The following is a 24,044-nucleotide window of genomic DNA, read 5'->3' on the forward strand; positions in this document are numbered from 1 at the left end:
GAAATTTCAACTAACCCTCAGTTTCTTGATGAGGGCTTTTTTTTTTGCTTTAGTAACTATACCTAGTTTAAATAAATATAAATAATAATTACAATAAAAATATTCCAACGCGCGGGGTGGGATTTCAGGGCGTTGCCGAGTTTTAAAATAACATCTATAAATTAAATTAAAGTTACTAATCCTTAGTCGCTCCTAAAGCTTGGCGGTGCCTTTCGGTTTCACCCTGCGTAAGTATAATGTATATAAAAAGTAATAAATGTATAAATGAATAAATAACAATAGATATTATAATGTACGAACATTATTGCATGTCATGGAACTCTTTTTTAGCTTAAGTGCCACCATTGTAAGAAAAAAATATTCTAAAAATGTAATATAGCTGTTGAGTTTCTGAATAAACTAAATAAATAAATAAATGTGTTAACGGATTAACGATTAACGTTAACTTGCGTTAAATCTTGCTAAATGTAACGTTTTAACGTTTAACGAAGTTAATTTTTTTATTAACGGTTTAACGATTAACGAAGTTAACTATTTGATTAACGGTGCCCAGCTATGCACATTACCTTGAGCTATCAACTGAACGGAAAGCTCTATCTGCCAGGTAGGTAATTGGCAAGTTAATAATTTTTTTTTTTTTTTTTTGGGTCAGTAAAAGAAAGAAAAATGTTAGGTATATTAACTTTATTCCACATTCAATTAATCTAAATAATACACGATCAACTATTTACTTTGCCACAAACGGTGTAAGAAATTAACATAGCACAATAAATCATTACTCTACAACTCAGTACCTTCATTAAAATAACTCTAACAAAAATATAGAAATTACATATTTAACTAAAATTAGTTATGAATGTAATGATATTAATATTGTTGTTAGACAAGTCAGTTCCGATATACAAATAACTATAATGATTGACGACCTACTTATGACAAAGAAGTGACCTCAAATACATACATCTAACACACCAGAAACTAAAATTATTTTAAAATCCATTTCATACAAAAAAGTTCCCGTCGCGGGCAGATCTTATGAAAACCAAAAGATTGTTATGAAACGGTCTTCGGGGTACAACGAAGCTTAAAATAGATTACATGCTACGTAAAATGTCGATAAGTAACATTACATGGGTAGTTAATCCAGTTATAAAAATTATAATTTAATTAATTAAAACAAATGATATGATGCATTCTTGTAGCGTTCAGCACAAAGGTGCGACTCGCGTGTTGATGTCGTACGCCTCAAACTTAATAGTGCATTCAATTGTTAATCAACGTGTTAATTTATACATCGAGGCCCTGCCTCATCATTCAAATCAGATTAGTCATTGTACTTAATAGTGAAAATTCTACTGGTGGTAGCAAGCACTAACGGACCTTGAGCTAGTTGTTGTTTTCACGTAAAACAATGAATGCAATTATTAAGTGTCAGGAATACAAATAACATAAAATATAATTCTAAACTAAAAGAACACAATGTAATAAGCAGATTGAAAATTAATTACAAACAAGAAACCAAACACCTTTGAAAACACGAAAAGGATAATAGGCATAGGAAGCGACAACATACAGGCACATAAGACTATTCTGAAACAGCTAGTTATTGTAAAAATATAATTTTGTACATCACCTAAATATTATATTTACACTGTAGAGACACTAGCAGCTTATCAATTTATTTCATTAGATAAACATATCCTTGTACAGATAAATGTCTAGTCTAAGTATATTTTACATTGTTATACATATTAGATAGCACCTTTACGTTTTTTTTACAAAGACTGTTTAGATGGTATTGACCACTTGATCGAAACATTTCGCGACAAATTGCTCTTTCTCGTCCAACTGCTTAACGTCAGAACTCAAGTGACGAGTCAACATCGCCTCCTGGAGCGCGGTAAGGGCTTCGGATGTGAATCGCTTCCCTTTGAGATGAGTGATTACGGAAGCCTCTCCATGGAAACCTGATTCTATTAGACCCGGGGGAATTTTAAGAGTGACGTCATTGATCAGACCTTTCACTACGCTCATGTTAATGACGAGCTCCTCAGTGGATGAGTAGATCTTGGACGGAGCCAAGAGTTCTGCAGGTACCGGGAAGTTGCGACTGACGGTGAAGTCCGGAGTCCTGCCGAAGCACCAGTCCCAAGTCTGAATCTCGTTCTTCAATTCTGCAAGTCCTGGTAACAAAAACAAAACAAACTTAATCACAATACAAATAATATCGCGCCTATGTTATTATTATTTCAAACACTCAAATGCAAGTCAACGCCCTGTAAATAGCTGATATGTGGTAACTATCACCAGTGCTAAAGTCTGGGTTATTTACGTAAATAATGATAAGATTATTGTGCATAATTTTGTGTTATGATTGGAAATGTTCCAGAAATTTTAAGTAGGTACTTGTAGATACCACTTGAAGACAAAAGACAAACAAAGCTAAAGTTCGTTGCTCACCTGGGAACCAATCATCTGTAGGGTTAACAAACTGGAATCCTCGCTGCTTTGAAATCATGTCCTGACCGCCGTCTCCAAGGTGTAGGGCTGGCGTCCGAAGGAATTCGTAGCCCACAGCTGTCTGCAGGCTGTCCACAGTCACCCGGTTGTCCATCTCTGCCAGATTTGCCACCGGGGAACGCGTGGACGGAGTCGCGTTCGTCTGTATGCCATGCTAAATAGAATTAAAAATGCCCTTAACTTATGGATATGGGATGGGTTGTTAGTGGCACAAAGGTGTTAGTATAAAACAAATACATAAAATAGTCACATTAGGAAAGAGCATGCTATGAATATGAAATTACTTTCTGAAGAAGAATGGCTTAAACACTAATGAAAAATACATCACATTAAAAAACATTGTGTTAAAAGAAACAAAGCCCTAGAAACAAATGCATTATTTTGTATGCACAAACTATGCATTGGTACTTGGTGGTAAACAATGAGTGATCAGAAACTTGTGTGATCTTTGACATCAATGCATATGTGAAAATGTTCATTTGCCTAATTAAACAATACTGTTGATCCATTATTGCCTAATATTTAGAGGCCCTTGATGATTTGTCACAAATGTAGAACAACAAAATGATAAGTTCAATTAGAATATTTTTTGTTAAATGCAATTTTAAATTATTTTTATGTATTTACTATGGAAGACACAAAATGAGAAATGGATTAAAGAAGAAAATAAAGTTAATATAAGTATAATTCTACAAACTATGATATTCCTGTCTCAATAGGCTTTGTTACTCACCTCTCTTTTAGCCAGAGCTTTGCTGAGATCTGCCTTATTGGCGTTGACTAGAAGGGTGCAGTGGTGGTACGCTGTCAAACGGCTCAGCCTTGAAGCAGTGCCAGAAATCTAATTTTGCAATTCAGGAAATTATTCCAGACACAAAAATAAGTTGATGAGATTGTAACGACTTAAAATCAAGACAAAAGATGAGTGCAACAATAAAGAGAACCATGATTTTGTAAAATCAAATTAACTAAAAGTAAATTCATACTATGTTTAAATAACTGCATGATTTAAATTTCGTTTTCGTAAAGGATACTTTGTATTTGTCTCTGACAATGAGATCTTGTCGCTCATTGATGGTGGACTTGATGCCAAAGCCCCGGAAAAGTGCTCTCTTGATCAACTCCAAGTTGTACTTCCTGTCATACCTCTCACGAGGTGTGAAGAATGTAATGTTGAGGTTTCCGCGATCATGGTACACGGTGCCGCCGCCGCTGTTCCGGCGGGCCAAGGCAATTTCCCTTTCAGCTAGATGTGACACGTTGGCCTCCAACCAAGGATTCTGATGTCTACCAACCACAACGCATGGCTCATTCCGCCAAACCATCATAACATGGTGGTTAGAGAAATCCATGTTACGGTACATCCAGTCTTCGAGAGCCAGATTGGTGTAAATGTCAGTAGATTGAGACATGAAGACTGACTTTGTGATCTCCCCCTCTGCCGGCAACTCACGCTCCTTCTTCTTGGAAGAGAGACATTGTCCACTCGTGGCCAGGGTGCGGGCACTGGCTCTTCTGGTGAGGCCAATCATAACGCAAGCGCTGCTCATGGCGATCTTCTTCATCATTGCTTGTGCCATTTTCAAGTAAGTGGATAAAACGGAGACTTTTCTGTATGAACTTCTTAAAGACTACTTTGATTAAGCGTCAATTAGTTAAACTACTTAAAGTTACGATAGAAAAACTGTTCTAATAGTCCACACAAATACACTAGTGCATACAGCAACAAGCGTCAGTATCAGCCGAAGAGAGGGAGATCAGATATTCGTGTAGAGCGATGGTCTGATGCAGCCACTTCCAGGTCTGGTGCAGGGAATTAATTCGATAACGAATACCCAAACAGTCTCGACAGTCACTTGGCATTCCTCCTCTTGAATGCAGGATGAAGGAAAAAATCACAAACAATTAATATTAACACAACAGGTACTTAGAACTTTTCAACTAAAAGTTACGGACAGGTTATAACTCAAGAACAACCAAAAATCTGAGCGCGTATGCAAGAAAGTATGTATTCCGTGCGTGAATGCGCGACAGTATCTGGTGAATTAATTACCTTCCTTCTCATTTTATTGTGCTGATAACGATAAGCGGGGCTGGGAGCTAGGAGGTCGAGCGAGGGCATTCGAAGTTCACATGAAGCAAACAAACAACTTGATAAGAAGCACGAACGAGCCACGCGCAACTGAATTATCTGCTGGCTGACACACGTAATGGTAATCGTAAATTTCGACTTGGCTCTTGCCAAAACATACAGTAAAACTTTAGATACATCTTTTAATGTAAGTGGTATTACAATTACAGTTTATTTCAAGTTTTCGTTTTGCGCATTAAATAAATTTTTAAATAGAAATTATCAATTTTATCTTTTGACTCAGTGACGTTGAAATCAGTTGAAATGGCTGAAAATGACACTAATGACAGATTGACAGATTTGAGAAGTAGATTATGGGTTTGTTCCGATATGCACTGCGAGCGCTTCTCTTGCTACCACTCAGAGCCCCGATTACGGTAATTTTTAACGTCAACAATCCAGACACGCTTCTCGATTCTGCGATACGATTGGTCGTTCAACAGCGTACGTCAGCTGTTTTGACCAATCGTATTGCAGAATCAGAAACGCGTCTGGATTGTAGACGTTAAAAGTTACCGTAATCGGGGCTCAGTACTCTACTCTCACAGGTGTACGAGTACGAGTATAGTTCCAAAATACTGGACTGTCCTGTCGATGACATTGACAGTGGGGCGCCACCGTCAATACCGGATCGCTGGTTCAGATTTTTGCAATGTTGGAAACCATATAGTTGAACGATGGTAGCGCCCCCCTGTCATTGAGTTTGGCGGGACAGTTCAGCGTGGGTCATCTATACGTACTGTGAACCGCAAGGCTTTAGGTAGGTGCTCTCAGTACTTTCACATGATCTAAAACTAAATACATAAACTTGCTTAGACATCAAGTTTTAAATTAAATTAAATTAAATTAAATAATTATTTATTTCAATCACATTGGGATCATATTATAGTCTATCCAATATAGCTTGATTAGAATGACGGCTGTCAAACGAATGTGACTAGTGCTGGGTATGTTTCGTACGGTTCACATAGATGTATCGATAAGTTTTCGAAAAAATTATACAAAAAAATGCACCCAATTTTTCTTCATATCTTTATTCATAAAAATGACAATTATGATTTAAATTTAAAGACAGTAAAATTTAAAATTCATGTCAAGGGTGTACAACCTAAGTCGTAGTCATTATTATCAGTGTTCTTCAGTGGTTATTTCCTCTCGCTAGAGGGCGGTGGGCATCTCTTCTAGAGCAACGGTGCTATGAATACCCAAAAAATTACCGGTGATTGATTTCCGATGTTTGATTATTTAAGAATGAAATGTTTTTTGGTTTTTTATTTATTTATTTATTTATTTTTGGGAAACATACAGTTACAATATAATTTAACTTAGGTGCAGTAAGAAAACACATAAACCAATTAAGTTTCCACAGTTAAATATACACATAAAGTTGGGCAAACCAATAATAGTAAACATTTAGAAAAACGTATAACTTGACTTAAATATGTTAAAAAATTAGTTAGAAAAAAAATTTGTTAAATATGTACAAAAATTAGTTTTAATTTAATATGACATTTGTCGATATGTCCCAACACTAACATTTTTGTAACTCGAGATAACCTTGTAGAGACGTCGTTAATACTCTAGCTTGATTTTTATAATTTCGAATTACTACTTATTGGTGTAATTTAACGCTGCATTTACACGAAATTAACATTTTTATTGGAAGCACTGTGGTCGAAAATATTGTTTGTAGGTCAGACGTGAATTATTTCTTGTCCGCCAATATTTAGCTCTCTTTGATCGCTACTACAAAGTTATGTCGTTACTTTTGATGGCAGCTGTCATTCTAATCAAGCTATATTGGATAGACCACAGATATGGATAGATGCAGCATGTGTCAAAAATTGTATGAAGCCGAGCGTGCCACTTTTTAAACGTCATTAGTGTCATTTTAGCGAATTTTAGTGATTGCCGCAACGTAAAAGTAATCGTATCATCGTACTGCATTCGCAAAGTCATCGAATGATATCGTGTGACTCGATTCGAGAATTAATTAATTCCGATAAAATAGATATTTTGTTAAATTTATAGCTAGTCTGACTGTGGATTAAAATAATTTTGTAGCGGTAGACGTTATTCTACATTATTAATTTGCAGATAATATTTTTGTTGTGCCTAATGTTTATGAAAGTAATGATCGTTATTCCATTATGTTGAATAGTACTACTAGTAATTCATACTTAATTCCATACTTTTAAATATCCTAGTAAGTACCTGACCTAGTTTCATAAAATAAAGATTATTTACTCAAGCTTTTTATTTTTAATAAATGTAAAAATGCGTAGTTTTGCCAATACGTTTTGTTTCATAAAGCTAAGTCAGGTAGAGATGGGTTTCCACCCGGGTAAAAACCCAATAAAAACCCGTTTCATTCCACCCGTGGGTGTTTACACCGGGTGAAAACAAATAATTTTATAATTATTTCAATTGGTATATTTTCTTTATTTTTATTGAATTTTTCTCATTTAAGTTTATTGATTAATAAGTAATAAGTCAAATTTAACACTAATATGCATTTATATCGTGGCCAAATCGTAAAATTGATCACGTTATGATGATGTGACCAATTATTTTATAAAATGGAGTTATTTCAAGAATCGTTGAACCGATTTAGAAGAAATTTAGTAGGAACACAATAATTTGTGATCATGGCAAGGACATGGAGGGGGGGATGCCAAACTCTCTCTTTGATGACATTACGGAATAAAGTTACAAATAACAACACCAACTACAAAGTACTTCTGCTTAAAAACTTGAAATCGAACCGCCCTTCCGCCACTGTAAGGCATTGTAACGTTTTTCAAGACGTCCTCTCCCCCCAGATTGCATTACGTAACACTAGAACGCCCCCTTAGCAACAAATACCACTTCTCACTTTAAAAAAACTCTATTTTTGTTTTCACCCACCAGAATGGGTGTTAATGGGTAAAAACCGGGTTTTTACCCAAATCACCCAGTTTTAACCCAATCGGGTGAAATGGGTTTTTACCCACTACCCATCTCTAAAGTCAGGTACCTAGTTTTGAAGATATTTCTAAACGACAAAAATTCAATGTGGTAAAAAACGTACTGCATTCGCAAAGTCATCGAAAGATATCGTGTGACTCGATTCGACAATTAATTAATTCCGATAAAACTGATAGTTTGTTAAAATTAAATACAAAACCAAAAACATCTTTATTTACCTTTTTAAAATAAATTAATTCTTACAAATAGTCAAATCTCGTTATTTTTTTTACCCTACCAGCGTTTCAAGACATAATTGACAAGTGCATGAATACATGGATCAGTGTGTGTCTTATTGTTATGAGTAAGTACGGTTCCTTGGAATCGGTATGAGTGCACCACATACAGGGACCATGGTTTTAACTCTTAAGAGTACATCGCAGGATATGTATTAAAAACAATGCTACTTTATACTTCTTCTACTTTATTCTAATTAATTATTTGTTACTTGTGCTGTTAAATACAATTCTCAATCCGTAAATAATTTCTTCTTTCTACCGTGTTCGTACTACTGTCCTCGTAAAATCATCGTAACCGATTGTTGTAATCGGATTACATGAACATCACTCGACCATGTATGTCCATTTGGACATATCGGAATGGCACGCTTTGACGATCAACTTGCTGTATCTACTCTAATCCATATCTGTGGGATAGACTATAGTTAAGGTTAGTTTACATTCAAATTTAAAATTAAATAAATCAATAAAATATATCCAACATTACAATTTACATTAATTTCAATAATAATTTCAATAATGTCATGGTTATTTTAAATAAGGCAGCACATGAATCATGCAACAATGATTCATGTACTGACAGTCAAAACGCTCAGAGAATAGCCTCAGGATACTGTTTGAGCTCCCCCAGGTCCGGCGCACCAGGGATGCGCACCTTTTTCGCATCGTTGTGTAAAAACAATCTACGCCGAATTCGGCAAACATCCCGGACGCGCTACAGAACCGAGACAGCCCCAACAGCACCCTGAAGGCATTATTGAACTGGACACGCAAGGCACTGTACTGCTTTTTAGTGTAATTTATCCATAAACTACTCGTGTATAGGGACGTACAGAAAGCTCTAAAGAGAGTGATTTTAACATCCACTGAGCAGCGAGCAAACCTTCGGGCAATCATATTTGCTCTCACAGACAGTGCCCTGCGCTCCCTTTCAATATCTGCATCATCCTTCAAATCAGAGGTCACTAGATGTCCAAGGTATTTAAATTCTTCTACCTTTTTTAAAGGCGCACCATTGAGTTTGATAGATGGAATATTATCTGGACATTTTCCTCTACTATGAAAGACCATACACTCACTTTTCTTCGCGTTGTATATCAAACCATGGCTTTCAGCGTATCTTTCACATATTGCAATGAGTTTCGACAATCCACAGACAGAAGCACTCAGCAGCACCATGTCGTCCGCATAACTTATATTATTAAGACAGACACCGTCTATATGGCAGCCAACATGCGTACTACTGAGCTCCTCTATCAGGGCGTTCACGTAAAGATTGAAGAGCTTCGGCGAGGTCAACCCTCCTTGCCTCACCCCGCACTCCAACCTGTACGGATCCGAGTATTCCCCGGCCCACCGAACCACGTTGACCTGGTTCAAGTACCAATATTTCAAAATATGCACTAAGTCACGTGACATAGACAGCTTGTCAAGTTTTTGCCATAGGATGTCATAGGAAACCAGGTCAAACGCTTTGGACAGGTCAAGGAAGCAGGCATATACAGGCGTACTGCGAACTGTGTAGTACTTCACAGTCTGCTTCACACTCAAAATGGCAGCTTCAGTAGATAATCTTGGCCTAAAACCGAATTGATTGTCATGCAGTTTAATATACTTATCAAGTTGAGTGCCAAGCAGACCATCAAGCACCTTAGATATAATGGTTGCCAGTGAGATAGGTCGATAGTTGCCTTTGTCACTTATGTCACCAGTTTTACACTTCACCACTGGAACCACCACGGTCTTCATCATGTCTGCGGGCAAATACGAGTGGCCTATGCACAAACTAAACAAAAATACAAACAACTAAACTAAAAACAACAACTACCTACCTAAGCAAGCTGGGCCCCGATTGCGCTAATTTGTAATGTCTCCAATTCATTTGCGTTTCATCACTAGTCTACACTCCACTCAGTCCCATTTTCATTCCAGCTAATGTACAATTCGGTATTGCGGTAAAGTTCACGAGCAAAGAAAGTCGAAACAACGGATTTAAGCACTTTCCAATAAAAGTTCGAACACCTTATTTTTTCACTAAAACACAGCAAATGTTCGTGAAGCGTGACTTGCGTTTGAGAAAAAGTAGCTTTCACACAAAGACGCAGTTGCGATCCGTTTACTACGTTACAGCTTCTTTTGAACTATCTGTCAAAGCGAGCGACACCGCGATACGAATTTGTGCAAACAGCTGAATTACGTTCGTTGTTCAGTCGCGTTGCAGTTGAAAATATTTACTGGGTGGGCGGTGAAATCGGTGTATATGTTACGGTTAATGTGATAAATTGAAAATTATTAATAATAACCGGTTATTATGAATAATTACCGACAGTCGCGGTAAAAGTGATAAATTAATCACATTTAACAGTGATTATTTAATAATTCAACCTTAGTACTAACAAATTTCATAAAACGAACAACATCTTGTGTACGTGCTCGTGTAGGTACAGCTGTGTAGGTACAGCCAAACTTTTGAACGTTTTGATATCATATATTAATATAATTTGGCATAATGAGTTTGGAATGTTTCTTGCATAATATTACTTTTCCATGATGCCTATAACATAATGTTTTGATTTAAAGTGAAAAATAGGTTAAGGTGCGGCGGGGGTGGCCCTTGGGCCACCCCTAAGCCGCCTATTTAGTTCTATACACACATAAATGACCTCATATTAATCACTTTACCAAATCATGCGGTAATTATTCATAATAACCGGCGATTATTCATAATTTTCACATTTATCACTTTGACCGTAACATATACATAGAAAAAAAACATGCCAACCGAATTGAGAACCTCCACCTTTTATTGAAGTCGGTTAAAGAAACGACCTTTAGACATACTCTCTAATCTGTGGAAACGACTACAAATAATTGGATCCAGTACATATCGGAACATACCTTAAGTAAATGCTGGCATCCACCAGGTTAAATAACCGAATGATATACAGTCGCGTGCAAGTTAAAAAAGATTGACCGCTTTGGTAGAATAATTATGGAATATTATCACCGCATGAAAGTTATTTTATGTAATTTGGTGTAAGATAAATAATTTTGTGTGACGAATCTATTTGGTGACCAAATGAATAGACGCCCAAAAATTTACATTTATTATCTGTGATGAAAAAAAGTTTCTGTCAAGTGTCAATCTCAGCTGTCAATTTCCATTTTTTGTGTGGCGTGAAATTTTTCATCACTTGACTGGACGAATAGTTGTTTTGCAATAAAAATTGTGTTGGTGATCTGTTTCTTCTAATTCTCTACAAAAATGGCACTAAGAACCACTGCAGTTTTGTGTAGGAATATTGATGAATTAATTTAAAACTTAAGTTTTATTTATTGCATTCAGGTTATGTAACTCGTTGTTTTTGATGATTTTTCAGGCAATAACATGAAGAAATGGGCTTATAATCTCTCAGGGTTCAACCGTTTAGGTACGTACCAAAATATCTATTCCAAATGCGACTTACTGAAATGAAGAACCGAACATCATGTACTTTTGTATGTTTTCAAGTATCCTGATTCTGATAAAGTGCTACGCAAATTATTAAGTGATGTCCTTTGCATGATGTGACTGTGGTGCCTATAGTAGTTACTATGAGTTAATGATTTTTTTGTAACATCTTTCAGGTTTAATGCGTGACGATTGCCTTTACGAAAACGACGATGTAAAAGAAGCCCTACGCCGTCTCCCTGACCACGTAATCGACGAGCGCAATTTCCGCATGGTCCGCGCGATCCAGCTCTCCATGCAGAAGACCATCCTGCCCAAGGAAGAGTGGACCAAGCTCGAAGAAGACAAACTCTACCTCACACCCATCGTCGAACAAGTCAAGAAGGAAAGGCTAGAGCGCGAAGAATGGGAAAAGACCTATTGATTATTCTGCCTGCCCTGCTGTTTATAGTTTTATCTATTTAATTTAATAAATTTAGAAAGTTAATTTAATGTGTAATTTTTACTCACTATTTCTTAACACCTACCATTTCCATGTTTCAGTACACAAATAACATCTTTTCTAAAATTGGTATTAAAAAAATAAGTTGTAAATAATTATTTTTTTATCATTATGGCAGAAATAAGAAATTAAATTATTAAGATATCCAGTGAGATTAGGTATAAATGCAAAACAAGTATGTTATTTAAAGAAAACATTTTATTTGAACCTAACTACAATGTTTAAAAATAATAATAAAATGATTGACCTTAAAAAGACCAATGAGTAAAGGATTAGAATAAAAATATATGGCAAATAGATGGCCTCTGAGAAGTGGGGCATGTCTTTTATAAATATTGTATATTATATTACAAATACAGTACATAACAAATGGTCCCTTTAAATAAATTTGAATTTCACATAACCATAATAACAAATATAAATTTATAATAGACAACAGTGTAATAAAAACACAGTTATTACATCATAGTAGTAAAAATTGTAAGTAGTAGGTAATTGTAGGTACACATAATAATAAAATTTATCTACACATCAAGATTTTGAGCCTCTATTGCCTACAAGGAGGACAGACAATTACAGTCTGTTAAGTTTGATAAATAGGTTTAGTATAATATTGAATAGTAAACTGCATTTCACGAATATGTGACTATTTTAATCTATTAATTTACACACAGTCGACCACGGCCCTTTCATTATTCATCTGTGGGTTGTTAAAATGTTAACAATAAACTTATATTTTGAGATTTTGGAGTCCATGCGAAAAAAAATGGTTTTTAAAAGCCTAGCAGAAATTTGAATTTGGCATCACTTGGTCCACTTTTATTTAAAAGTAGGTATCAAATATTTATTATCATCAATCACTATTATAACATTCCAATACTATTAATACCCACATTGAACCAATAGTTAATTAAGCAATACTCATTATTTTAATGAACGTAAATCATACTTCATAAAAAGAAATTCGCGCGCAACAGTGACGGCACTGCAGCGCTTCCTCATGAATTGTCTTTAATTTAAAAGGTCCTACCAGGCCTGTTCATCTCCGCGAGTTTACATCGAAAACAAAACACGCACGATTGCCCCCTACAAGAGTACTATTCGACAAGGCCTCACATACGAGCGAACATTGACTCACGCACGCGTATTCTTGTGTATGATTAAAGAAAATGGTGTACTAAATACTGTGCAGTATTTAACTGCCTAAATAATAATAAAAACACAGAATGTACTTTTTTAAGTTGCCTCAAGACACTGAGAGGTAAATAAGTAGTTAATATTATTCATGATAATTCATGCTAAATCATGTATTTCCTCCGCCATTTTCTGCAGATTGGCACCTCACGTCACATCATTTTACCGAAGTCAGCCCTATAGCCTATAGCTTCGGCGCAGTACCGATCACTGACGTTTGTCAACAAAACTTCTGACAAACTTGCTTGACTCTTGAGACAAGCTAAATTACACCATATTGTTAATGACATTGAGCATACATTTTTTTAAATACCTTCGCGAAGTAAAACTTCTGTACGTAGTACCACAGAATAATAATAAGTACTACGTACAGAAGTTTTACTTCGCGAAGGTATTTAAAAAAATGTATGCTCAATGTCATTACAATAGGGTGTAATTTAGCCTGTCTCAAGAGTCAAGCACCATTTTGTTGACAAACGTCAGTGATCGGCACTGCGCCGAAGCTATAGGGCTGACTTCGGTAAAATGATGTGACGTGAGGTGCCAAACTGCGGAAAATGGCGGAGGAAATACATGATTTAGCATGAATTAACGTGAATAATATTAACTACTTATTTACCTCTCAGTGTCTTGAGGCAACTTAAAAAAGTACATTCTGTGTTTTTATTATTATTTTAGGCAGTTAAATACTGCACATTATTTAGTACACCATTTTCTTAATTTTCTTCCATCATACACAAAAATACGCGTGCGTAAGTCAATGTTCGCTCGTATGTGAGACCCTGTCGAATAGTATCCTGTAGGTGGGCCATCGTGCGTGTTTTGTTTTCGATGTAAACTCACGGAGATGAACAGACCTGGTAGTACTTATTATTATTCTGTGGTCCTACCTAAATCAACGAGTTGTCATGGAAACTCGTATTGGTAACCGTTTGAAGGCATCAAAGGCAACGTTGGAATGTGGGATAATAATATTTTTACAAAATGAAAATTGACATTTACATTTAAAAAAATTAAATAAATGCCTATTGAAAATTATAAATGCGATGTAAGAAATTCCTATTCGACAATTTTGTGAACACACTTCCAAAGGGGTCGTTATTTTACAGTGCTTCTTTTCCAAGCAAAGATAATATAACAATATTGTCTTTTATTCTTAAGCAATCATAGCCAATCAATAAAATAGTAGGTAAATTCGTTCAGCACGGCATTACGGTGGTTTCATTCTTAACCGTTAAAGCAAAACAAATCGGCAACAGCGCAATATTATAAAAAAGTATATTACCATAAACAAATTCGTCGAAAAGATATTTTATGGATAGGGTATAGACCGGATTGTGCAAAAAGCGGCAATGTAGAAATACAAATTATACATACCTCCCCTGATTACCGTATAATACAAACTAAAAGAGATTTACAGACTAGGTGGTTTTAAATTCAACTTAATAGATTTAAAAATTATTGTCATAAACTTAACGAGAAAAAATAATAATAATATAAAAAATCGCACAAACATTAATGAGAGACAGATCTTTGAATGAATGATTTATAAATGTTGCGAAAAATATTTTGCGAATAAGGAACTTTTAAGCATAATTTAGCTATTCGCATACCAAGACAATGTTTTAGTACTTAGTCCAAATCACAGATAAATTTATTGGAGCATACATAATCTAATTTGATTATTTTTGGCCACCACTGGCCAATATGTGCTTGTTAAATAAAATTCTAACTCAATTGCTTTGCAGACTTATTGATTTTCAAAAGAAATATAATTATCCCCTACTGCAGAGGGCACATATGGTGTGTCGGTCCCATTTAACCATGTCAGACCGTTTATTAAATCTGACATCAGGGTCCCGATTACGCTAATTTGTAAAGTCTCCATTTCATTCACGTTTCATCTCCAGTCGCGCGCGACTCGCGCTCCATTTTCATTCCAGCTGATGTGTAATTCGGTATCACGGTAAAGTTCACGCGCTAACAAAGACGAAACAACTGATTTATGCACTTTCCCTTAAATGTCCGAACACTTTATTTTTTAAACTAATATTATTAAAACAACAAATGTTTGAAAAGCGTTTCAGTTGAATTATTTTAGCGCAATCGGGGCCCAGGGCTTCGACCACACCAGCTACAACCCACACTTTAAAGACCAATCAGTTCGCAACCAGTCGACGCTTCCAGCGTTATGTCATCATAAAAGAGAATAGCCAAACACCACATCCCCAAACAAAAAAGCTCGCATTATACGGACGCAACTTTCACAAATTCTCGAAACATTTCTAAATCGTAATCGCGATGTTTTACTATTCCCTCTCACTGTGGCAATACAATTAGGCGGAAATGTTGCCAATTACGTTACACTTGTCTAAGTTATCACAAGTTATTACAATATTATAAACCTTAACCTACGACAAGTTTCTAACTCTCTTATTCTAAAAGTGGTTCGAGGACCAACAGGGGTCCATTCTTAGGACCCAAATGTAATAATTAAACAGTACACATATTTTTACTTATTCTTTTCTACATTCATGATTAACTGTGATGTAGGTAAGTATAACCACAAAAGTAAACTAAAATACCTATTGTATTAGTGCTAATGTGTTAACTTATTTAACTTAATGTGATTTGGTATCATTAAATTAAATGATTTTCTTCAAAGTAATGAATTTACATCAGAGACAATAAACACATAATTATTAAGTAGTAATCTTTCGCATATTGGTACCACTAGTGGCACATGATAATGTATTTTATTCTTATTAATACAAGATTCTAGTATGGCAAGTCAATTAGTGAAAAGGAAACGTGTTTCCTTAAATAAATATACTTTCATTTTACGATACTTAACTATTGAAAAGTTAATGATATTATAAGTGACTAATTAAGAGACATTTGCTCAATATTAAAACCAATTAGTTCAAAAGACTCTTTGATCATCTTTTAAATTATCGTATAATTGATTTCGATCTAACACATATTCAAGAAATAATCATAGACACTGTACATTAAGATTATATACAATTTACGACTATACAATATTATTGGCAACTTTGATTCTCACATACTAACCGGTCTTTGGAAGGGTTTCGATTTGTTTCTCATTCAACATTACAGCTCTTCGTCTCCTATAGCTTCGAAGGCATTGTTCTCGACGCAGTCCCGGCCGGACTTAAAGGCGACCGACGAAAACTTTTCAGCCAACTTCTGCACTGAAAATATTTCCCTTGAACTGCCTGATGTGTAGGAATCTCCATTCTGAAAAGACAATAATAACCTTATTACTAAAGCTGAATATAATTAGGTACGTATTGAATAAACTTCAATGATCCACTAAAAATTACAAAATTACGTTTTAAAAATTATTTCCTGAATAATGAAATCTGATTGGTTATTTAAAACATATCTCCACTCCGCTCCGCCTTGGTGGAAACCGGGCCTAAATGAGTAATTACCTAAAACGCACGTAAATGATCCTACTGCAGGTTAGAATCGCAGCGCGCGGGGTCATTGCGTTCCTCTGGCATAAGGTTTATTTGAATAAAGCTGGTCTAGTGCTGCATAATACTAATATCACTGCAACCGGTTTGGATTTATTGTGAAATCCGCTATGTTACGTCACTACATAGTTATGGGATTAAGATGTGTTTGCTACCCTGCTACGCTCGTGACTTTATGTACAACCCGGTCGAGTTAACTGCGCACCCGGCGGCTGTGACGTCACGTCGACGTCAGTGCGAGGGAGAGTCGCATTCCAGCGAGTTGCGCAGTTAGCTTGACCGGTTTGTATAATTACTCACCGCCGAGCTAAGCGTGTCGCTAGAGGATGACGGCGTGATGAGCTGGCTGGATCCATCGCGGCGCACGTACGTGAGGCTTCCGCGTTTAAAGTACCGCGGCGATGTCGGACCCGTGCCGTTCTTTTGACGCATCAACTCGTCCACTATCGACTGCGGAAAATAATTAAATATGAAAAATTAGCCTCATAATTAAATATAAAAACAATTAAATTCAACGTTAATTGTAAGCTACTCTATAAAAATAAAAACCCTGCCAGATATGAGTAAACTTAAGGAAACTCCACTTTTTATGAAAAAACTTTGGTCAACTTTGTCCAGCCAAAATTACCGCCAATATAATATACCTGCAAGCACACGCTAATAAAGGTTGCGTGCTCCGTCTTCAAGGTTATCCATTTCAAGTTGTCCTTACTGACGAGGTACTCGAACGATAACTCGAAGTTTTTATTCGATTCTTCGAGCAAAGACCCGTGGCCATTTGTTTGCGGCCGCTCCATCTAAAAAGTACACAAACAACAAATGATTCATAGTTTATTAACAGTGATGTCACCTACGAGGTAATATTTCATTGATAAACGAATGTAACGGCCCACAGTAGTTTGATTTTAAAAATAGGTGGACATACGATCGAAAGTCATAATTTCACCGAAACAAAAATTGTTTTGGATAGCATTTTGAATGCTGATCAACATTTGTCATAACGCATTTTTCGATAAAACGAGCCTTTCATGCTTAAAAAAAATATGACAAGAAAATTTGTATGGAGAAAAATCTTTTTTATTTTTTTTCTGGCTACTGTTGCAAACTGTAGCGGTCAAACCTTATGTAGTCGTAAGTACCTATAGTGCCTAACATTACTACGTAAATACTTTTTGCGGGCACGCGCGGCGAAGCGAGTAATGGACATGCAAAATTTTAAATATTTTTATTTATTCATTATTGATTTAAATGCACTTAAAGTAATTATTAATAGATAAATATACTTAGTCGAACTTACTACAGCCCCCTATTACCTCATTTCACGCTAAAACCTTTCAAACTAGAACCTAAGTTTGTAGGTACTAGGTAGTCTAAGTTGTTTTTATTGTCATTTTATTATTCACTACTGGTCTACTGGTTATCGTTTAAGATAGATTAGGTAGATATCAACCCTTTACCTAGGTATATACCTACTTCTTGGCACTTATAATACCGACATACATGATTAAAAAAAGTCTTCAAGCAAGAACCCTTGACTTCAATGGTTATGAAAGATTTTTTAACTTTCTAGAGTAGTCCTGAATAAATCCTTAAATCATTTTGACTGTCATAATCGATTACAGTAGGTAGTGGGTTCAGTAAGGGTTTCAACCCATATAGTAAACAATACATTTTTATGGCTCTCCATTCAGTTAGTCAAATAATTCCATCATAAATGGAAATATCCGTAACACTCTTCTACACATTATTCATCATCCATAATTTCCATAAGAACAACCATAGAACGTCCACTGCTGAACATAGGCCTCCCCCAATGATTTCCACAATGGCCGCTTGGTGGTGCCCTGCATCCAGCGCCTTCCTGCTACCTTTATGAGGTAGTTGGTCCACCTTGTGGGTGGACGTCCTACGCTGCGCTTTCCGGTACGTGGCCTCCACTCCAGAACCTTGCTGCCCCATCGGCCATTAGTTCTGCGTACTATGTGCCCTGCCCATTGTCACTTTAGCTTGCTAATCCGTTGGGCTATGTCAACGACTTTGGTTCGTTTACGGATCTCCTCCTCATTTCTGATTCGATCTTGTAAAGAAACACCGAGCATAGCCCTCTCCGTAGCACGTTGTGCAATTTTGAGCTTATTTATAAGGCCTATATTGAGAGGCCACGTTTCCGAGCCGTATTGCCACACATTATTGCAGATCCATTATGTACACCTCTACCTATAGTTTTATATGCCAGCTAACGTACACAAAAACTACTGATACATGGTGCAGATAATGTGATAACATTTTGGTGTACTGCAAACCTGCCTATTGGATTATTTCGGAAAAAGTAAGTATGTGAGTGACTGATTATTTTGAACACTCTGATCAAGATAAGTGAATAGCTCAAATATCTTTTTTTGATTGTTTTTCGAACGAAGATAATAATTGAAGACATGAATGGAAGAAGGTGATAAATGTCGGATTTCAGATTTTTTCAGTTCGATGATTGGGTAAAGGTATGCTTTATGCTTTATGTTTGAGGCTACTTATAAAGGTGTTATGTACGTTATCTTTTAAGACGAAGGGAAAGAAACTTACACCTCTTTAAAGGAGCCCAAAAAAAAAAGAATATTTTTGCGAAAGTATAAGACTATTCAACAGAAGAACTGGAAATTACAGTTCTATCAAAATTGAAACTATCCCGCTACCTACTGTAATCGATTATGACAGTCAAAATGATTTAAGCATCTATTCAGGACTACTCTAGAAAGTTAAAAAATCTTTCATAACCATTGAAGTCAAGGGTTCTTGCTTGAAGACTTTTTTTAATCATGTATGTCGGTATTATAAGTGCCAAGAAGTAGGTATATACCTAGGTAAAGGGTTGATATCTACCTAATCTATCTTACACGATAACCAGTAGACCAGTAGTGAATATTATAATGACAATAAAAACAACTTAGACTACCTAGTACCTACAAACTTAGGTTCTAGTTTGAAAGGTTTTAGCGTGAAATGAGGTAATAGGGGGCTGTAGTAAGTTAGACCACAGAATAATAATTGGTTAGACTAAGTATATTTATCTATTAATATTTACTTTAAGTGCATTAAAATCAATAATGAATAAATAAAAATATTTAAAATTTTGCATGTCCATTACTCGCTTTGCCGCGCGTGCCCGCAAAAAGTATTTACGTAGTAATGTTAGGCACCATAGGTACTTACGACTACATAAGGTTTCACCGCTACAGTTTGCAACAGTAGCCAGAAAAAAAATAAAAAAGATTTTTCTCCATACAAATTTTCTTGTCATATTTTTTTTAAGCATGAAAGGCTCGTTTTATCGAAAAATGCATAATGACAAATGTTGATCAGCATTCAAAATGCTATCAAAACAATTTTTGTTTCGGTGAAATTATGACTTTCGATCCTATGTCCACCTATTTTTAAAATCAAACTACTGTGCGGCCCGGTGTTTTATTATTTTGTAAAGTTTCACAACAAAAATGCGAATTGATTCAATCAAAGTATGGTCACGACATCGTTGCTCACACACTTGCTTCTATCGACCACACAAATAAATTACGATGTGATGATGAATGGAATTTGATAATGTTCTATAATTATGTCAAAACGTTAACTGTCTGAAAAATTCTCATGAAAACTAATTTTATTACGAAAGCCTAGCTTTTTCCCGCGACCTCGTTTGTGTTGATGTCATTAAAAGTAAGTAACTTAGGCTATTCGATTTCAAACTGCAGTTTGCTCATAGCACCACCCATCGATTCTCCTTAATAAACATCCTAATCAGTAGGTAATGTGCAATAAAACCATATGGCTTCAGTTTTTTGATGGGCCAGTGTAGTCTGGTGTTATTTAATTACAATACCTACGTCAAAACAATGTTACATTGTTCGATTATAAAATAACAATAGGATGCTTTTTTTTAACCAACAATATACAGTTTTAGACAGGTATTATCAATATTCATTTTCCTGATGATGATAACCGCCCGCGATGTTTCCAGAATGTGTCATTTTCACATGAACTTATTGACATCACATTCATTTTTCGTCATTACCTCTTAGGTCATATCTTTTTTGGATGTGTAATGACGCCAACAGTCGAAGTTCAAGAACCCTAGGCGCAGACCACCAACTTTTAGTTGTCCGATCTGTGTGTCCGATAGTTGTGTCCGATTTTAATTTGTATGAAGAATCGACCGATACCAAATCGGTGTAATGTGCGCACTTCCATACATACCATACTGATTAATTGCCTGAAGAAATGTCGACGAAAAATCGGCGGTCTGCATCTAGGCTAAATATTTTTAAATTGCTATAAAATTCACGTGAATAGCACCTTATGGCGTGCTTCGAACATTTGAATGAGAACACGACGATGCAATTTTTCAGGAATTTTGCTGCAAATTAAGTATTTTTAAATTACAAAAATAAATGCTATTTCTTCTACTTACTGGATGCAAAGTTGTGATTCGCCAACACCTCATTCTGGTCACTTTGAACTTCTGTTCGCGGGTCGGATGCGTCACACTAGTGACGGTTAGTTCTTTGGACGCGAGGGAGACCCTCACTCGGCAAAGGCCTTCACTGCTGTCACCAACGTTGGAGGAATCAGTCATGGCCTCGCCAGCTGGTATTCTACCATAGTGGCGCAAAGTTCGCGCCAGCTCTATGTACTGAAATGAAGGGGATCATCATTTATGGAACAGGGGCTAAAATTACTCTTGAAGCTGTGGTAGTTAAGTAGTAAGATACATTAAAATGTAAAAATAGCTTTAAAAAAATTTGTTTCAATAATTAATTACTTTGACCTTTGACTAGCTACTCTCAAGGTCTATCTGACATTGTATTACATAAAATAAAGATATCTCCACTTGGTACAGATATTAAAATACTACCACTGTTCCATTACTTTTATAGTTTCAATTTAATTGGCATCTCACTGTGCATGGTTATTATTTTTAATTATGTATTAATGAAAATTGTTCAAAGCATAAAGCATTAAACTCTGACCTTGATATTTACAAGATAAAAGAATGGGTTGATTGACTGACTTATTATTCTATGTACAGTCTTCAGCACATCAGACTATACATTTTTGTTACATAATGGCACCTAGTACAATAATTTAAGAAACCATAATGATTAGCTTCACGTGCCGTCCTTTGTACATAATAAGGCAATTATTTTAAGCAGCATTCAAACTATAGGAATTCGTTGCCTGCTGCTGTCTTTCCCGAAAACTATAATCCGGGCCTCTTCAAGGCGAGAGTGAATAGGCACTTACAGGGCAGATATGTACCATCCTAGACTGCATCCCACTTAACATCAGGTGCGATTGTGGTCAAATACCTGCCTTGTCATGCATAAAAAAAAAGAATAGAACAGTGAATATTATTAAGCATAGAGTAAGTATGCCGTAAAGCTATAAATATAATGTGGATATCATAATTATTTGGTTTATCATTTACTTACTTCCCGTTTCTGCTTTTTGGCCTCGTAAGATGAAAGAATGTCTTTTGTTTGAGAATCTGCCACAATCCAGCCTAGATCTAGCTCCTCAATAACTTGTAGGTACAAAAGATCTAGTGATACCCTGTCTATCATGAGATCAACATCATAGCATGAATCCCAATAACTGAAATAAAAAAATAAATTTAAAGAGTTTTAAATAAACTTCTGAGTAAAAAATTTGAAGGATCCTCTGGATTAATAATGAATCTTTATGTTTTTAATATTAAATTAGCTTGTAAATTGATTTATAATCAATTTAAACTTATTATTTACTTTATTCAGAACATTTATGATACAATACCTTTTTCTCAATACTATTTTATCTTCAGGCCTTACATACTTTTGTGAGATATAAGGAGATTCATAGTCTTCAAGCATTTTTAACGAAGGCTGGCCATCTTTAGCACAACTCCAATTGAACAAATACAGTGAAAAGTACTTTGTCAGTTCCTTTGGCAAGTTGATGTAATTACATGCAATGTCCAGTATGGTACTTGAAGTATCCGTGGAAGACACAGAGAGTGGTATTCTATAACCATTCATCAATGATATTTCTATATCCACTTCATGCACTCGCACACAGTGAGTCTCTTGCTGGGCCGAGAACAGGAAAGTTATCAAAAGATCTGATTTGGCTAAAATTGGATTTTGGCCAACTGAAAAAATAAATAAAAAATATAATACCCACACCAGCTAACAACCTATAAATCCACTAATGTGCAGCATGCTTACCCAACTGTATGTACTTTTCCAACGAAACTCTTCTCTCTTCTAGTTGAGAGCTAGTCAGGAATAGTTTCTTTGGAGGGAATTGTGGTAATTTTAAGAAAGAATTTTGAGCCTGCAGCTGTTCATGCAGACTGAGAAGTTGCTTGTATCGCGCCGTACAATGAAAAAATCCATCTATATGAATATTATAGCCCTAAAAGATATATTATTGTTATTGACAGCAGAACATTACAGTAAACTGATAACACCTTGAGTGTAATTAGACGAATAATTTGTAGACGAAGTTAGATTACTTACTGTGTACGAAATCCCGTTGTCGTCATGAAATTGCTGGAGATCAGGAATTGAAAAATGCATTTTTGTATTGAAATTCAATGCATCATCACTTGCACAAACTTAAAAGAACACTAAGTAAAGATCGAATTCATGGAGATTCGTGTTGATTTATACCGCCCACTTTTCACTAGAACAAAACAAATACACAATTTTTTATCTCCTTTCTTCGCCAAGCGATAAAAATAATGAATCGAAATGAAATGAATGAAGGCTCAAGAAGGAGAGAAATATACGTCAACAATTTGACAGCTATGTAGTAACTTTAGTGATGCTTACAAATGTGAAAGCTATCGATACTTTTATTATTTATTTAGGAAAACAAACAACTGCACAATACAATACTTATATTATGTATATTTATAACTGCAAAAAACAAAAGTAAGTATGAGTGAGAGACAAAACGTGAGTTGTAATTTATATGAACGTTTATTATGAATGTTAACCTTCAATTGGTGACGTGACGTCAAATTGACGTCGCACAGGAGAAAACGTTACATATTATTCAAACGGCTTGTTCCACGCCTCCGCACCCCTCAGTAGCTGCTTCTTTCTTAGTTTGGCCACAGAATACATAATAGTAGCAACAGAAATTGCACTCCTTTGTGTAGGATCAGATGCCGACATTTTAACGGTAATAATAATAATGCAAAATATCCAACGCACATGGTGCATTCGAAATCGCACCTTACTACTACGCTCACAAGAGCGCAATTCTTTTGTGTTCAGAATTGATCTACCTCGCAGCTCAAGCGTCAGGGTTGTATGAGCAAAGTAAAATAAATAAAAACTTAACTTTAATTTGTATTTACGATTGGTAAACTTTAATTTAGTGGTGGTTGTATAATCGTACCATGTCTGAAGTACCTATTAATAAACTTCAGTGTTGCGATAATTCGAAATTGGACAAACAGTTT

The 24,044-nt window shown here is 35.7% G+C and overlaps 5 protein-coding genes across 6 annotated transcripts; 1 reads left to right on the forward strand and 4 right to left on the reverse strand.

Annotated features, from left to right (window-relative positions):
- Nucleotides 1-669: 669 nt before the first annotated feature.
- Nucleotides 670-4,114, reverse strand: LOC135073198 (lipoyl amidotransferase LIPT1, mitochondrial). 2 transcript variants are annotated; one of them, XM_063967292.1, is made up of 4 exons: nucleotides 3,555-4,114; nucleotides 3,254-3,361; nucleotides 2,461-2,662; nucleotides 670-2,183 (listed from the first exon to the last, which is right to left on the reverse strand). In XM_063967292.1, the coding sequence occupies exons 1-4, from the start codon at nucleotides 4,098-4,100 to the stop codon at nucleotides 1,789-1,791; spliced, it is 1,251 nt and encodes a 416-aa protein (XP_063823362.1). In that variant the 5' UTR covers nucleotides 4,101-4,114; the 3' UTR covers nucleotides 670-1,788. The 2 variants fall into 2 exon arrangements, with proteins under 2 accessions (XP_063823362.1, XP_063823354.1); XM_063967284.1 differs by having other exon boundaries at nucleotides 2,461-2,674.
- A 116-nt stretch (nucleotides 4,115-4,230) lies between these two features.
- LOC135073209 (uncharacterized) lies at nucleotides 4,231-4,383 on the reverse strand. The gene has a single exon (XM_063967302.1). The coding sequence runs from the start codon at nucleotides 4,381-4,383 to the stop codon at nucleotides 4,231-4,233; it is 153 nt and encodes a 50-aa protein (XP_063823372.1).
- A 4,041-nt stretch (nucleotides 4,384-8,424) lies between these two features.
- On the reverse strand, nucleotides 8,425-9,458 carry LOC135087843 (uncharacterized). Its single transcript, XM_063982708.1, has 2 exons — nucleotides 8,726-9,458; nucleotides 8,425-8,674 (listed from the first exon to the last, which is right to left on the reverse strand). The coding sequence occupies exons 1-2, from the start codon at nucleotides 9,313-9,315 to the stop codon at nucleotides 8,425-8,427; spliced, it is 840 nt and encodes a 279-aa protein (XP_063838778.1). The 5' UTR covers nucleotides 9,316-9,458.
- Nucleotides 9,459-11,067: 1,609 nt separating this feature from the next.
- On the forward strand, nucleotides 11,068-11,839 carry LOC135076074 (cytochrome b-c1 complex subunit 7-like). Its single transcript, XM_063970530.1, has 3 exons — nucleotides 11,068-11,189; nucleotides 11,277-11,327; nucleotides 11,524-11,839. Exons 1-3 carry the CDS (start codon nucleotides 11,162-11,164, stop codon nucleotides 11,769-11,771), a joined length of 327 nt encoding a protein of 108 aa, XP_063826600.1. The 5' UTR covers nucleotides 11,068-11,161; the 3' UTR covers nucleotides 11,772-11,839.
- Nucleotides 11,840-15,339: 3,500 nt separating this feature from the next.
- On the reverse strand, nucleotides 15,340-23,352 carry LOC135073215 (sorting nexin-17). Its single transcript, XM_063967315.1, has 8 exons — nucleotides 23,092-23,352; nucleotides 22,798-22,987; nucleotides 22,367-22,721; nucleotides 22,027-22,189; nucleotides 21,006-21,227; nucleotides 17,191-17,343; nucleotides 16,847-16,996; nucleotides 15,340-16,304 (listed from the first exon to the last, which is right to left on the reverse strand). The coding sequence occupies exons 1-8, from the start codon at nucleotides 23,149-23,151 to the stop codon at nucleotides 16,158-16,160; spliced, it is 1,440 nt and encodes a 479-aa protein (XP_063823385.1). The 5' UTR covers nucleotides 23,152-23,352; the 3' UTR covers nucleotides 15,340-16,157.
- Nucleotides 23,353-24,044: the final 692 nt, after the last annotated feature.

Source organism: Ostrinia nubilalis, chromosome 1 (assembly GCF_963855985.1).
Source record: "Ostrinia nubilalis chromosome 1, ilOstNubi1.1, whole genome shotgun sequence".
In the NCBI taxonomy this organism is placed as follows: Eukaryota; Metazoa; Arthropoda; class Insecta; order Lepidoptera; family Crambidae; genus Ostrinia; species Ostrinia nubilalis.

Coding starts and splice junctions, on each gene's coding strand:
- LOC135073198 (XM_063967284.1), bottom strand. CDS start 4,100: ATGGCACAAGCAATGATGAAGAAGATCGCCATGAGCAGCGCTTGCGTT. Junction 3,362..3,554: donor TTGTCAGAGACAAATACAAA/GTATCCTTTACG, acceptor TTGCAAAATTAG/ATTTCTGGCACTGCTTCAAG. Junction 2,184..2,460: donor TACAGATGATTGGTTCCCAG/GTGAGCAACGAA, acceptor TTTTGTTACCAG/GACTTGCAGAATTGAAGAAC.
- LOC135087843 (XM_063982708.1), bottom strand. CDS start 9,315: ATGTCACGTGACTTAGTGCATATTTTGAAATATTGGTACTTGAACCAG. Junction 8,675..8,725: donor CTCTTTAGAGCTTTCTGTAC/GTCCCTATACAC, acceptor AAAGCAGTACAG/TGCCTTGCGTGTCCAGTTCA.
- LOC135073215 (XM_063967315.1), bottom strand. CDS start 23,151: ATGCATTTTTCAATTCCTGATCTCCAGCAATTTCATGACGACAACGGG. Junction 21,228..22,026: donor CCAAAAAGCAGAAACGGGAA/GTAAGTAAATGA, acceptor CCTTCATTTCAG/TACATAGAGCTGGCGCGAAC. Junction 17,344..21,005: donor GAATCACAACTTTGCATCCA/GTAAGTAGAAGA, acceptor TGTACTTTTTAG/ATGGAGCGGCCGCAAACAAA.
- LOC135073209 (XM_063967302.1), bottom strand. CDS start 4,383: ATGCCAAGTGACTGTCGAGACTGTTTGGGTATTCGTTATCGAATTAAT.
- LOC135076074 (XM_063970530.1), top strand. CDS start 11,162: ATGGCACTAAGAACCACTGCAGTTTTGT. Junction 11,190..11,276: donor AAGAACCACTGCAGTTTTGT/GTAGGAATATTG, acceptor ATGATTTTTCAG/GCAATAACATGAAGAAATGG. Junction 11,328..11,523: donor CTCAGGGTTCAACCGTTTAG/GTACGTACCAAA, acceptor AACATCTTTCAG/GTTTAATGCGTGACGATTGC.